Source organism: Lampris incognitus, chromosome 3 (assembly GCF_029633865.1).
Source record: "Lampris incognitus isolate fLamInc1 chromosome 3, fLamInc1.hap2, whole genome shotgun sequence".
Taxonomy (NCBI): domain Eukaryota; kingdom Metazoa; phylum Chordata; class Actinopteri; order Lampriformes; family Lampridae; genus Lampris; species Lampris incognitus.
This window is the reverse complement of record NC_079213.1, coordinates 6,511,530-6,523,193: the sequence shown is the minus strand read 5'-3', so window position 1 is coordinate 6,523,193 and position 11,664 is coordinate 6,511,530. Positions and strand designations below refer to the sequence as shown.

At 47.4% G+C, this 11,664-nt stretch overlaps 1 protein-coding gene and 1 long non-coding RNA gene across 4 annotated transcripts in view; one reads left to right on the top strand and one right to left on the bottom strand.

The window, feature by feature from the left end:
• The window catches only part of LOC130110791 (uncharacterized), a 3,895-nt gene extending 1,743 nt beyond the window's left edge, over positions 1 to 2,152 (top strand). Inside the window, exon 3 of the long non-coding RNA XR_008810067.1 lies at positions 2,064 to 2,152. This is a non-coding gene — a long non-coding RNA (uncharacterized LOC130110791). The remainder of the gene's footprint in view (positions 1 to 2,063) is intronic.
• Positions 2,153 to 6,071: 3,919 nt separating this feature from the next.
• On the bottom strand, positions 6,072 to 11,023 carry nfyba (nuclear transcription factor Y, beta a). Of its 3 annotated transcripts, none has more exons than XM_056276502.1 (7): positions 10,885 to 11,023; positions 9,679 to 9,772; positions 9,420 to 9,550; positions 9,069 to 9,266; positions 8,518 to 8,596; positions 7,260 to 7,321; positions 6,072 to 6,599 (listed from the first exon to the last, which is right to left on the bottom strand). In XM_056276502.1, exons 2-7 carry the CDS (start codon positions 9,770 to 9,772, stop codon positions 6,567 to 6,569), a joined length of 597 nt encoding a protein of 198 aa, XP_056132477.1. In that variant the 5' UTR covers positions 10,885 to 11,023; the 3' UTR covers positions 6,072 to 6,566. The 3 variants fall into 3 exon arrangements, with proteins under 3 accessions (XP_056132477.1, XP_056132476.1, XP_056132475.1); XM_056276501.1 differs by lacking the exon at positions 10,885 to 11,023 and adding an exon at positions 10,585 to 10,743 and having other exon boundaries at positions 6,073 to 6,599; positions 7,260 to 7,339; positions 9,679 to 9,775; XM_056276500.1 differs by having other exon boundaries at positions 6,074 to 6,599; positions 7,260 to 7,339.
• Between the last annotated feature and the right edge of the window lie 641 nt (positions 11,024 to 11,664).

The window sequence follows — 11,664 nt, the reverse complement described above, 5'->3', positions numbered from 1 at the left end:
GGCAGACTAAGCTAACTGCCAGCCCATGCAGACCGGCAGTTCCGATAAGACCGAGGGCGGTCTGGTGGCGGCCTCACCTGGCGTTGACTGTGTTTTAGTGTCGTCGTGTGGAGTGCGGTGAGGTGTGTCGAAGGTGTCCGGCTGGAAGAGCTGATGTCGGATCGGCTGGGGGAGCTTGGTCTGCTGCTTCTGGTGGGCCCAGGGACCACGGCCCTGCCTGGAGCTGCATCCGAGGAGGAAACACCAAGGGCGGTCTGACAGGACGCGGAAGCGGGGCAGGCTAAGCTAACTGCTAGCCCATGCAGACCAGCAGTCCCAACAGTCATCCTGGCATTCGCTCTCTTGGACAGTGAATTTTTTTTTATATATGTTGGATGTGTTTTGGTAGTTTTTGCAGTTTTTTTGTAGTTTGAATCTATGTGTTTTTGTAGTTCTGATATGTTTTTGTCTTTGGTTTGCACTGCCGGGGGAAACGATATGTCGTTTCTTTTCATGTGTGCAGGTGCATGAAATGAAACGACAAATAAATGTTCCTGATTAGATCGAGCGCAATCACCTTTTTGCATGGTGTATACATCCATCCGTTATCCAGACCACTTATCCTGCTCTCAAGGTCGCTGGGATGCTGGATCCTATCCCAGCAGTCACTGGGCGGCAGGCCGGGAGATGGTGTATACCATACCTGCCAACATTAGGCTGTGGAAAAAAAGGGAGATTTTCTGGGGTATCGGCAAATGGCCCACCCCCAACGCCCCGGCCCCCATTTAACCCTACACCACAGATCAATAGAATAAATACAAGGATGTGAAAGTAAAATTGCTTTTAATTAGTCTTAAATTCATTGCTCCCACAATGATGAGGTCGAAAGAAAAATCACGGCTCTTACCTTAGTTGTGTTGACTTGGTTCTCCCTGATGTGAGGAGTATCTCCGAGCTGTTGCCGAGTCAGGAAACACGTCGGCGACACTTTTGCTGAACTCGTCAGAAAATGCAAAAGAAATATTGTTCTTGGCGACTAGCACAGCCATTTTCTCCTCTGCCTCAGTGGCCTTATCAGCCACACCTCTCACAGTGACCGGGCCAGTGCTTAACGACTCCCCTCTGTGCTGCCACAGCTTGTTTGTGTTCCTCGCCATTAGCATGCTTGCTAACGTCGTGTCTCCCACCGTGCTCTATGCTAAAGTTGGCCCGACATAGCTTACAGAACGCATGGTGGTAGCTGATGGCGGCTCGCTGTTAGAAAGGGGAAGGTCTCTGTCCGAGTGGACTGAAATTTAGATGCGCATTTCTTCTTTTTAGCCTCAGACATTTTCAGCGGCAAACTGAGGACTTGAATGTCAGGCAGGCTCGTTTGCGCATGCTCGCCTCTGCCCCTGGGTTGGGTTGCCAGGTACCACGACACATATCCCCCACAGAAACGGAGAAACACCCATTTGATTTGTATCACTATGAAATCGGGAGATTAGCGGGAGAAAGGGTTAAACATAGGGAGACTCCCGCTAGAATCGGGCCTTGACACAACCAGCTGTATTTGAGAACCTGATTGAGAACCACTGGTCTACACAAAGGTCAAGAGCAAGAGGACTGTCTCTGTCAAGCGTTTTTCGCCCCCCGGTGTCATCTCACCTCCAGGTGCCACAGCATACAATCAAACTGACCCATTTCTGTTTTGCCTGATGAATTCTTGACTCGTTTCTCGGTGGTCTTTGTGGAAAGTGTGTGTGTGTGTGTGTGTGTGGGGGGGGTCATATCTGGAGGTCACTTCCATGAGAATATCCAGGCACGGTACAGAACAAATTACCAACAGTCCAATTTAGTTATCTGTCTTTCTGTTCTGTCTCCATACATCCATCCATCCATTATCCGAACCGCTTATCCTGCTCTCAGGGTCGCGGAGATGCTGGAGCCTATCGCAGCAGTCACTGGGCGGCAGGCAGGGAGACACCCTGGACAGGCCGCCGATCCATCACACATGGCCCACACACACACACACACACACACACACGATTTAGGGACGATTTAGTACGGCCGATTCACCTGACCTACATGTCTTTGGGCTGTAGGAGGAAACTGATGCAGACACGGGGAGAACATGCAAACTCCACACAGAGGACGACCCCCAAGGTTGGACTACCCTGGGGCTCGAACCCAGGATCTTCTTGCTGTGAGACGACCACACTAACCGCTGCGCCACTGTGCCACCTCTCTCCATACAAGTATGAATAAAATACAGTTCACTACGAATAGGGCCTGAGAGATCCACATCCAAGATCCAGTATCACAAGATCCAGTATCACAGTATCATACGATACAGTATCACAGTATCGCAACATACAGTGTCACAGTTGTCAGACACAGAAAAGCGGAAAAAAATCACCCACACACTGCTTTAACGTTCCCAAGTTTCACACTGTGAACTCGCAACGTGTGTGTGTGTGTGTGTGTGTGTGTGTGTGTGTGTGTGTACTGCAGCGTTTTCCTAGCTGCAACAGTCAAAGTGCTTCACAATCAGCGAATACCTCACATTCATCCACGCAAACACACTCACACTGACGGCGATGTCAACCATGCCGGGTAAACACCTGACTCATCAGGAGCAGAGAGGGGTTAAGTGCCTTGCTCATGGACACCTCGGCATTTTTGCAAGGAGGAGCCGAGGATCGAACCGGCAACCCTCCAGTTACCAGACGACCTGCTCTACCTCCTGAGCCACTGTTGCCCCACACACTGTCACACTGTGTGTGTGTGTGTGTGTGTGTGTGTGTGTGTGTGTGTGTGTGTGTGTGTGTGTGTGTGTGTGTGTGTGTGTGTGTGTGTGTGTGTGTGTGTTATTTTCAGTAGTTTGTGTGACAGGTTTGATTTTCAATTGTTTTTTTTGCAGGCCAGTTTAAATAATGTCCCATACAGCCTCTTTATATATTATAGCTGTTGCTATATATATATATATATTAGCAGCTGATGAGTGTGTGGCACATGAAACGGGCCTGTACTGCAATGTATTAAAACTTTTTTCTCCTGTATATGTGTTGATATATATATATATATATATATATAAAAAATTTTGACAGGTGATGAATGCTTATGGCATGAAACAGGCTTGTACTGTCTCATAAAGAATTTACTTGACTCACTGGATTTTATATATAGTATATATATATATATATTGATAGTGATATTATTCTCCTCATTAGTTGAGTACTTCTATCAACACCATTGACGGTTTTGGAAAAAAACGCTATCTATATATGTAAGGACCTGTAAAATATGATTAATGCACACTAGATATGTATTTTTTTCTACTGTATGTCCTGTATTTCTTTCTCCAGTTACTACATTTACCAGGATGCTTTGTATGTGACTAAGATGAGTTGCAGGCTGCTTACCAGTTAACTGAAAAACACATTTCATAATTAATTGCATTATACAACTAAATTATATTTAACATGTAGCCAAGCCCAAAGTAGATTTTCATCTCTTGATATGTGAAGGGGGCGGCGTCCCGGCACCCTGTACTGGCCAGCCGCCACTGCTCTAGAGCCCAGAAACAGGCGGACAGAACCAGCACAGACCCCCGCCTACACCCAGGACAGTCTGTTTGAACTCCTACCCTCTGGCAATCACTACAGAGCAATGTGCACCAAAACGCAGGCCATCTCCCTCATGAACACTTAACAGCATGGTGCAATAATGGGCATTTATTATGTACACATGACACTTTGTAAACTGCCCCCTCTGGTCAACACCTCTCACCTACATATCTACGATGTGCCCTCCCTCTTTAAACCAGATGTGCAATACTAATGTTTGTGCAATAGCTCCTGGAAGGTAGAATAGATAAATAGATAGAAATAGAAGGTCCTGGGTTCGAACCCCTGGGTTGTCCAACCTTGGGGGGGTTCATCCCAGGTCGTCCTCTGTGTGGCGTTTGCGTGTTCTCCCCGTGTCTGCGGTGGGTTTTCTCCGGGTGCTGCGGTTTCCCCCTCCATCAAAAAGACGAGGATGTTACTCCTGTCTGTGCCCCTGACCGAGGCATGGCAAGACGAGCTGGAGTGGGTCGCCGGGTGCTGCACGGTGGTTGCCCACTGCTCCTAGCTACACAGCTAGGATGGGTTAAATGCAGAGAAGAATTTCCCCATGGGGATTAATAACAGTGTATCAAAATCAACAATTAAAGAATACAAATGTACAGTTGATTGTACACATTCAGCTGCTGTGTACTGGTTACAATTATTGCTGTTATTGTTGTGGTGTAACAGGTATATAGTACAGTATGTAGTTGTGAGGTGGATGGTGGGTGAATATATAGTGGATACTTCCGGTACATAAGATAAGATAGTGTAATATAGTGTGAGTATATCGCATTATATATGGGCATGATGGGTTGTGGAGGTGTGGTATGGTATATAGTGTATGTGCAATACATTATATAAGCAATAATGTATAGCATATGGGCGTAGGTTGATTATTCAGCCATAACAAAGACTGTACAGTAGCGACATACCTGTTGTGCATACATGCTTGCTCCCAGTGTCCTGTTGTTGTTCCATTTTTTCTTCTTTTTTCCGTGTGTGACGTCTGCGAGAAGCCACAGTGTACCGCTGTCAAATTCGTCCTGTGCACACCAACACTTGGCCAATAAAGTCGATCTGATTCAGAAATAGTATAGACTCCGTCAAAGCCACTGTGATGCATCTAGTTTTTTTGTTGTTTGGTTTTGTTTTTTTTGCTGACTTCATCCACCCCCAGAACAAGGATAGAGATAAAGATTTGGAGAGGTTGGGATAGGCTCCAGCATCCCCGCGACCCTGAGAGCAGGATATAAGCGGTTTGGCTAATGGATGGATGGACGTTAGATGTTAGTGCACATTGCCAGCTGCTCACAATATGTTGGGTGTGCATTTTTGGAAGGTATTGATGTGGGGACAGTGAATCAGGAAGTGCGGTGGATTAGCAAGGAGGAAGTGAGGGCAGCTATGAAGAGGATGAAGAGTGGAAAGGCAGTTGGTCCAGATGACATACCCGTGGATGTATGGAGGTGTTTAGGAGAGATGGCAGTGGGGTTTTTAACTAGATTGTTTAACACAATCTTGGAAAGTGAGAGGATGCCTGAGGGGTGGAGAAGAAGCATACTGGTACCGATTTTCAAGAACAAGGGTGATGTGCAGAACTGTAGCAACTACAGAGGTACAAAGTTGATCAGGCACAGCATGAAGGTATGGGAAAGAGTAATAGAAGCTAGGTTAAGGGGAGAGGGGATGATTAGCGAGCAGCAGTATGGTTTCATGGCAGGAAAGAGCAGCACAGATGTGATGTTTGCTTTAGAGAATGTTGATGGAGAAGTATAGAGAAGGCCAGAAGGAGTTACATTGTGGATTTAGAGAACGCATACGACAGGGTGCCGAGAGAGGAGGTGTGGTATCGTATGAGGAAGGTGTGCGTCATAGCGACACACAACAGATTGGAGGGGACGTGCAGCTTTGAAAATACTCTTTATATTTCACACTTTAATAGTGCAAAATACGAAAGTGTGTACTTGAGTTGTTTGAAGTCAGAACTTTGAAATGTGGACGTATTCTCCTATGAAGACTTCCTGGTCTTTATTTCTGTTTTTCTTTTCTTTTTTGGATATTCCCCATTTTCGACCAGAGGAGGCGCTAGTGCAGCAACCAGGACACATACCCACATTCGGCTTCCCACCTGCAGACACAGCCAATTGTGTCTGTAGGGACGCCCGACCAAGCTGGAGGTAACACGGGGATTCGAACCTACGATCCCCCGTGTTGGTAGGCAACGGAATACACCGCTACGCCACCTGGACGCTCCCATTATTTCTGTTCTAGGTCTGGAGGGTAGTTGAACCCTACAAGCACCAGCACCAGAAAACACTGGCAGGACAGTGATGCACCCCAGCTAACCAGGACACCAAGAGGACTGGTTCACTGTTTACTCTCGTGAAGATGTAATTGTGCCAACTTTAGTTGTTGAGCACAGGAAATAAAATAAACAAAAATAGAGACGAGAGGTTCAAACATCACTTTTGAATTTTTATTCAAAAGACTTACAATACATTAAAGCAAATGGTAAATTGTATCAACTTTTACAAAAGAGCTGCATGAGCCGGTGTGACAGTAACAACGCCTCTCCTCATCGTTCTAACGGAGAAGCCGTTCCGAAAACCTATTTCGAATATACTGCTCCACCCCACCCCACCCCAAAAAAAAGAAAAAGAAAATGCATGAAATCAAAAAGAAACGGAACAAAACAAAAAGCAAAAACCAGACCACTACTTTATGTAAATAACACTAGCCTTCAACATAAAAACCTCGTTTCTCCAAACCATCTGGTACCTCACAACTACAAACTACACTTTCTAATGAACAGGTGGTGATTTCACTGTACATGAGGGATTCTGTAGTCACTACCCTCCCCCCCACCCCACCCACCTCCCTCCAGTCTGTCCGAAAACCTTTTTTTCCCCCTGTGGCGGGGTCAGAGGTCGTCCTGTGACCACTGGGCCGCTGGTGAAGGTGCAATGCGGTGCTGCCATCCGTGTGGGAGAGGCCTCGTCATGAGAACTGGATCTGTTGCACGGCGGGAATCTGGGATGCACACAACAGTTTACACAAGTTCACCCTCTACGACTGAAAAACAAGGGCGCTTAAACATTATTGGATTTCTTTCAGCTATAAAAGTGTTGGTATGTGAAAGGTGATGGTGAAAATCATCAATCTGACCACCAATCATATCACAGCACATAATTATGTCAGTTGCACGAAATCTGACATAATTAAATGTGGTTTGAGTAAATATATGCGACATATGCAGGGTCAAAGAAAATTTGCAGGAGCGGGATGAGAAACTCGGAAGAAATTGAATAATCTTTCCGGGTAATGCGACACACAGTCTCAGCCAGTCCATACTTTTGAAAAATTGAACTCTTGAAACTAGGGCATGGAGATGCACCCCTGACTCTGACAGTTTGTAATCTTTTTTTAACGTCTACCCAGTGACGTCAGACTACTCGGAAAGTGTATTACATAACCAATCAAGGTAGCGCCAGCAGTGCAGCAGAGCTGAACATTTTCAACCGAAGGAGGAAGGCAAAACTACCCCCCCCCCCAGTTGAAAGCAGTTTGGTAGTTATCTTGGCCACTGTTGAAACCGTCTCCAGTGCTGGTAGGTAGAGGGTACGTAGGTATGTCTACAGCACAAAAAAATGCAACACAGATTTGAAATGACTCTTGAGGTTGGTGTTTTACCTGTTGATATGAGGTGGTGTACACCATGACGTTCTGTTGCTGGCCATCAGCTGTGATGATTCCTGCAGGCAGGGGATTTGCTAATGAATGGGCGAAAAAGAAAGTCCCCAATTTAGTTATCCTTCCCAAATGTACCTCAGACTGCGGTGGAAGACAATGAAGAGAGCTGGCGGGTTTAATTAATTCGCAATGACGTGTTCGTTTTTTATTTATTTAGTAAGGAAATCGTCTGAACCAGTGCCACAGATACAGACAGGCCCGCAGCAGCTACTGGGGACAACGTGACTTTTATACCAACGCAAGGCACGATTTGACGATTGTACCCGATTTTCAGGGACAAAATTTGAGTTTGCTTTTGTCGGGATGGTTTCACTTTACTTTGACGTGTCTGAGACTAGAGGACTTAATCCAAAGGAGTTGAATCAAGTGCAACTGGACTTGGTATATGCACTTGATTCAACTCCTTTGGATAACCATGACCTGGATGAATGAGAACATTCACAGGCACAGAGGACTTAATGCGTCGCCTTCCCGAAATACAGCCCTCCTCCTGTAGCTTCCCCCCTCCTCTCTCTGGCCTAAGCCCCTCCTACCGGATGAGCACGGGCAAATGTGTACAACCAGGAAATGTCAAAGCGAGACTCGTGAAACTTGTATAGCAGTCGATCTGTCCATGTAAAAAAAATGTTTTTCAGTGACTGTCTTCGTTACACGTACTGTTCATGTGAAGCAGCGATTTCGAGTTCGTCTTGTTGAGTTCTTGAAAAGAAAACGCTCGTGTGTGTGTGTGGGGGGGGGGGGGGTTGGTAGGGAAGAGAGAACGGCTCAACACAACCACAAGTGACCGGCGACGGGGGCAGGGCGGAAGCGAATCGATCACATACACGCACGTCTGTGTTTGTAGGACAGCCACTAGGAACGCCCTCTCTCTGAAATGACCCGTGATTGGCTAAAGTCTCCTGTCATGGGCTAGATTTTCTAAAACCTGAATACAGAGCCAAGAGGAGGTGCAGAGGTCTAGTTTGACCACTTGAATTACAATATGCTGAAAGGTTATGGCATTTTTGCCCCATGTCGCAAAAAAAAAAAAAAAACCCAACTGCCTACCCCAGCTTTCATATTTATAGCGCTAATCTGGACACGTTGTCATGTACCCCTTTAGTGTGAGCCACCTGAAGTTGAAGCAAGAGAAAAGGACAACATACTAATAAAAAATGTTCCAGTCCCTCAGTCTAAACTGTTGGGCTGTTTCACTTACTGAAGGTGTCATCTGCGAGCTCCTCTCCCAGGCTCTCTCCCACGGACACACCAGGCATTCCCTTCTCTCCCTTCATTGCCTAAGAGACACCAGTTGATCAGGAATCATGTGACAGATGATACACATAACTAGGGCCACGTAAAATCATCTGGTTTTGCGAAGATTGTCTCAGTCACTGCAACGTAATGGAGTGGCGCATGTAGCCCCCGTAACCATATTTTCCTCAGACATGTCTCTTTTTCTGAGAAATATAGGCACCCCTGAGAATTAAAGTGAGAAACGTACTTATTTTACAATTATGTGACTTTGGAAATGCGTTCTACAAATGAAGAAGCACATGAAAATGCTTCCCTGTGTTCATTTAGTACAACGATATAACAGTATAACGGTTGTGTCTAACTTTGTGAGCATGGTGAACAAGGTTATTTCCACAACCTGTTTGAACCATAAATGTACAAAGCTGCCTCACTCTCAGATAAACCCCAGACAAGACCTAATCGCGTACTGGCCTTGCCTTTATCGCCAACACGGACGAAGGGTTTGTAGCTCACCTCTCGGAACTTCTGCAGGTAGAGCTTGAGGGGCTCCACGTACATGTCGAAGCCCAGCGTAGACATGGCAAACAGGATGTCCTCTCCATTAATGGTCTTCCTCTTCTCCTGGTGACAGCGCTCGCTCGCCTCCGACGTGATGAAGCTAATGAACTCGCTCACACACTCCTGCACACACTCCTTGGCATCTTTTGCTATCTGTGGGGCACACATATTCAAAAGTGCATCAAACTTGTGACTTTCTAACGACACGGTCTAATAAAATAAGTAATAACGCATACATAGTTCACAAGCTTATACACGTTCAACACTCCCGTCTCTCTCTCTCTCTCACGTGCACACACGATCTACCTTCCCAGTCTGTGGTACAGCACTCTTCATGATTCGAGCCACATTGGCAATAGGAAGATAGATGTCCTGTTCCCTGAAGTTCTCTTTGATGCCACCGTCTTCATGATCATTCAGACTCTCTTCTCCATCATCTTTTGAGAGGACAGACAAATATAGATATCGATCTTTGATTAATGGCTCAATAAGTCACAACAGAAGGATGTAACACACTGAACAGCTGTTGTGTGTCAGACATCATATATCACCGACGTTTCCTTACCATCCTGAGACTGGAGCACATAGTGACTAGAGGCCATGTACTCTCCTGTGATGCCTAGCTGGGAGGCGTCGGTTGTTGTGCTGTCTCCATCCATCTGGAACACACAATGAATTGAACCGGGATGTAAACGTCGATAAGTCTATACTAGCACTAATGTCAGCAAACTCAGCTGGCTTTTGGGAATCTGTCACCCATTGATTGCGTCACTGACTCGGAAAAAAAAGAAGGTGTGTATCAGAGACAATTAACCGTGTCCCCGGAATAAGCAAGGCCAGCGGAAAACTAACTGGACTGGAAAAAGATGCTGTCGTCATAGTGACCGAGTGGTTTCGAGGTCCGCCACAGCTGACGCTAGAGGTTCGACTCGCATCTCAATAGAATTGGGGTTCAGAGTCACAGAACCATGGGGTTCAATCCCCACCAACGAAAATAAGCGGGTATGCGTCCCAGAGCGAAGACGGCATTGAGTGCGTGAGTGGGCTCGAGGCCCTCCACCACCGAAGTCGACGTTTCGGGGGTTTGATTCCCACCTGCATACGAGGACTGGGTTCGAGTCCCAGGGAAGGCGTTACCACCGACCAACCCCAAGGCTTGGAAAAATCCATCTTGAGTGCTCCTGGGGAACATACGCTGGCCCAGATGTGCACTCTCTAAGTGCGGGACCCGGCCTATGTAAATCAAGACCCGAGTAATCGATTTGCACTCTTTAGGCTGGATCAGGGCCCTCGCGCTAAACACGCAGCTTTTGTCCACTGCTGGCTGGCACGAGCCGGCCTCCCCTCACAAGCAGGTCTGGGTCGTGCGGCTAACCGCGCTGCTAACAGCGGGCCGGTCCATTAGCCTCCCTAGCATGACCGTCTCCGTCAAGGATGTCCTGTGGGGGGGGGGGGGTCGTCCAGCCGGCTGTCGCGGTTAACCTACGCGGACACATCGCTCCCTCGGCCGGGATCTGGACGCCGGTCCGCCGCTCGTCGCGAAACCAAGAGACGCTCCGGCCTGGCCTTTGTGGCGCGGCCACAAATGCCTATTTTAACCAGGGTTTACCCCCCCCCCCGCCGCCGTCGGATACTTCCTGATCACCGGCCCCTCGTCCGCGCAGACAACAAATAATAATAAAAAAAAAAAAATCAGACCCCGAGACGGACATTTCCATTCGAGCTAACGAGGAACGGGTTAGCAAATCATTGGCCGGAGCGCGGCACAAACCTGCAATGAAGCCCTGGTTGGTTCCCTCCCTCAGACGGCGGTTTGGTTGGACGGAAAATGGCTGCGAATGAGCCAGTCCCAGCGCGGAGCAGCGCGTCCCCCTCCCGCTTCTTCTCCGCGCCCGGGCGCCGCGGCCGGCGTCACGCCCCGGCGCTCACTCGCTCCGCCTAGCGGCCGGGCGGAGCACGTACACGCCATAGGCCCGCCCGCGCGTTATCCTCGTCGGACGTGAATTATGATACACTCAATACGTTATATACTAGTGCAGTAATGCGGTCCCTGTAGTGCAGGGCCCCCCAATAGGCGGCCCGCGGGCCACGTCCGGCCCGTGACGGGTTGATTTATGGTCCGCGAGAATTTTTTGGAGAAATGCCATGATTTTTTTTATTTCCCTACCAAATTTAAAAAAAAAAATTCTTAGTAAAAGTAAGACTAGTAATATATCGAAAAAATAAATGAAAAATCTCTTGTTTAAATTATAATACCTGCAACGTATCGACACCAAAAACAAACTAACGAACAACATGCTGCTGGAGGTTGAGTGGCCCGTTGTTCTAAAAGTGGCCCGCTATGAAAAGTAATTGGGGACCCCTGCTGTAGTGACGCGCTGATATTAATATCTTGTACTAATACGGGTCAGTATAATAATAATATACTGTAACATGCATGGGTAAGAAGACACGCTGGCCATTGGCTGGCGGGTCTGACCCTTTAGTCTAGCGGTTAGTGAGGTGTCCTACGGTGCGGGCGATACGGGTTCGCGTCCCGGCCGCGGCAGTT

Coding starts and splice junctions, on each gene's coding strand:
- nfyba (XM_056276500.1), bottom strand. CDS start 9,772: ATGGATGGAGACAGCACAACAACCGACGCCTCCCAGCTAGGCATCACA. Junction 9,551..9,678: donor TGTGCTCCAGTCTCAGGATG/GTAAGGAAACGT, acceptor TCCTCTCAAAAG/ATGATGGAGAAGAGAGTCTG. Junction 6,600..7,259: donor ACACCACCTCATATCAACAG/GTAAAACACCAA, acceptor TGTGCATCCCAG/ATTCCCGCCGTGCAACAGAT.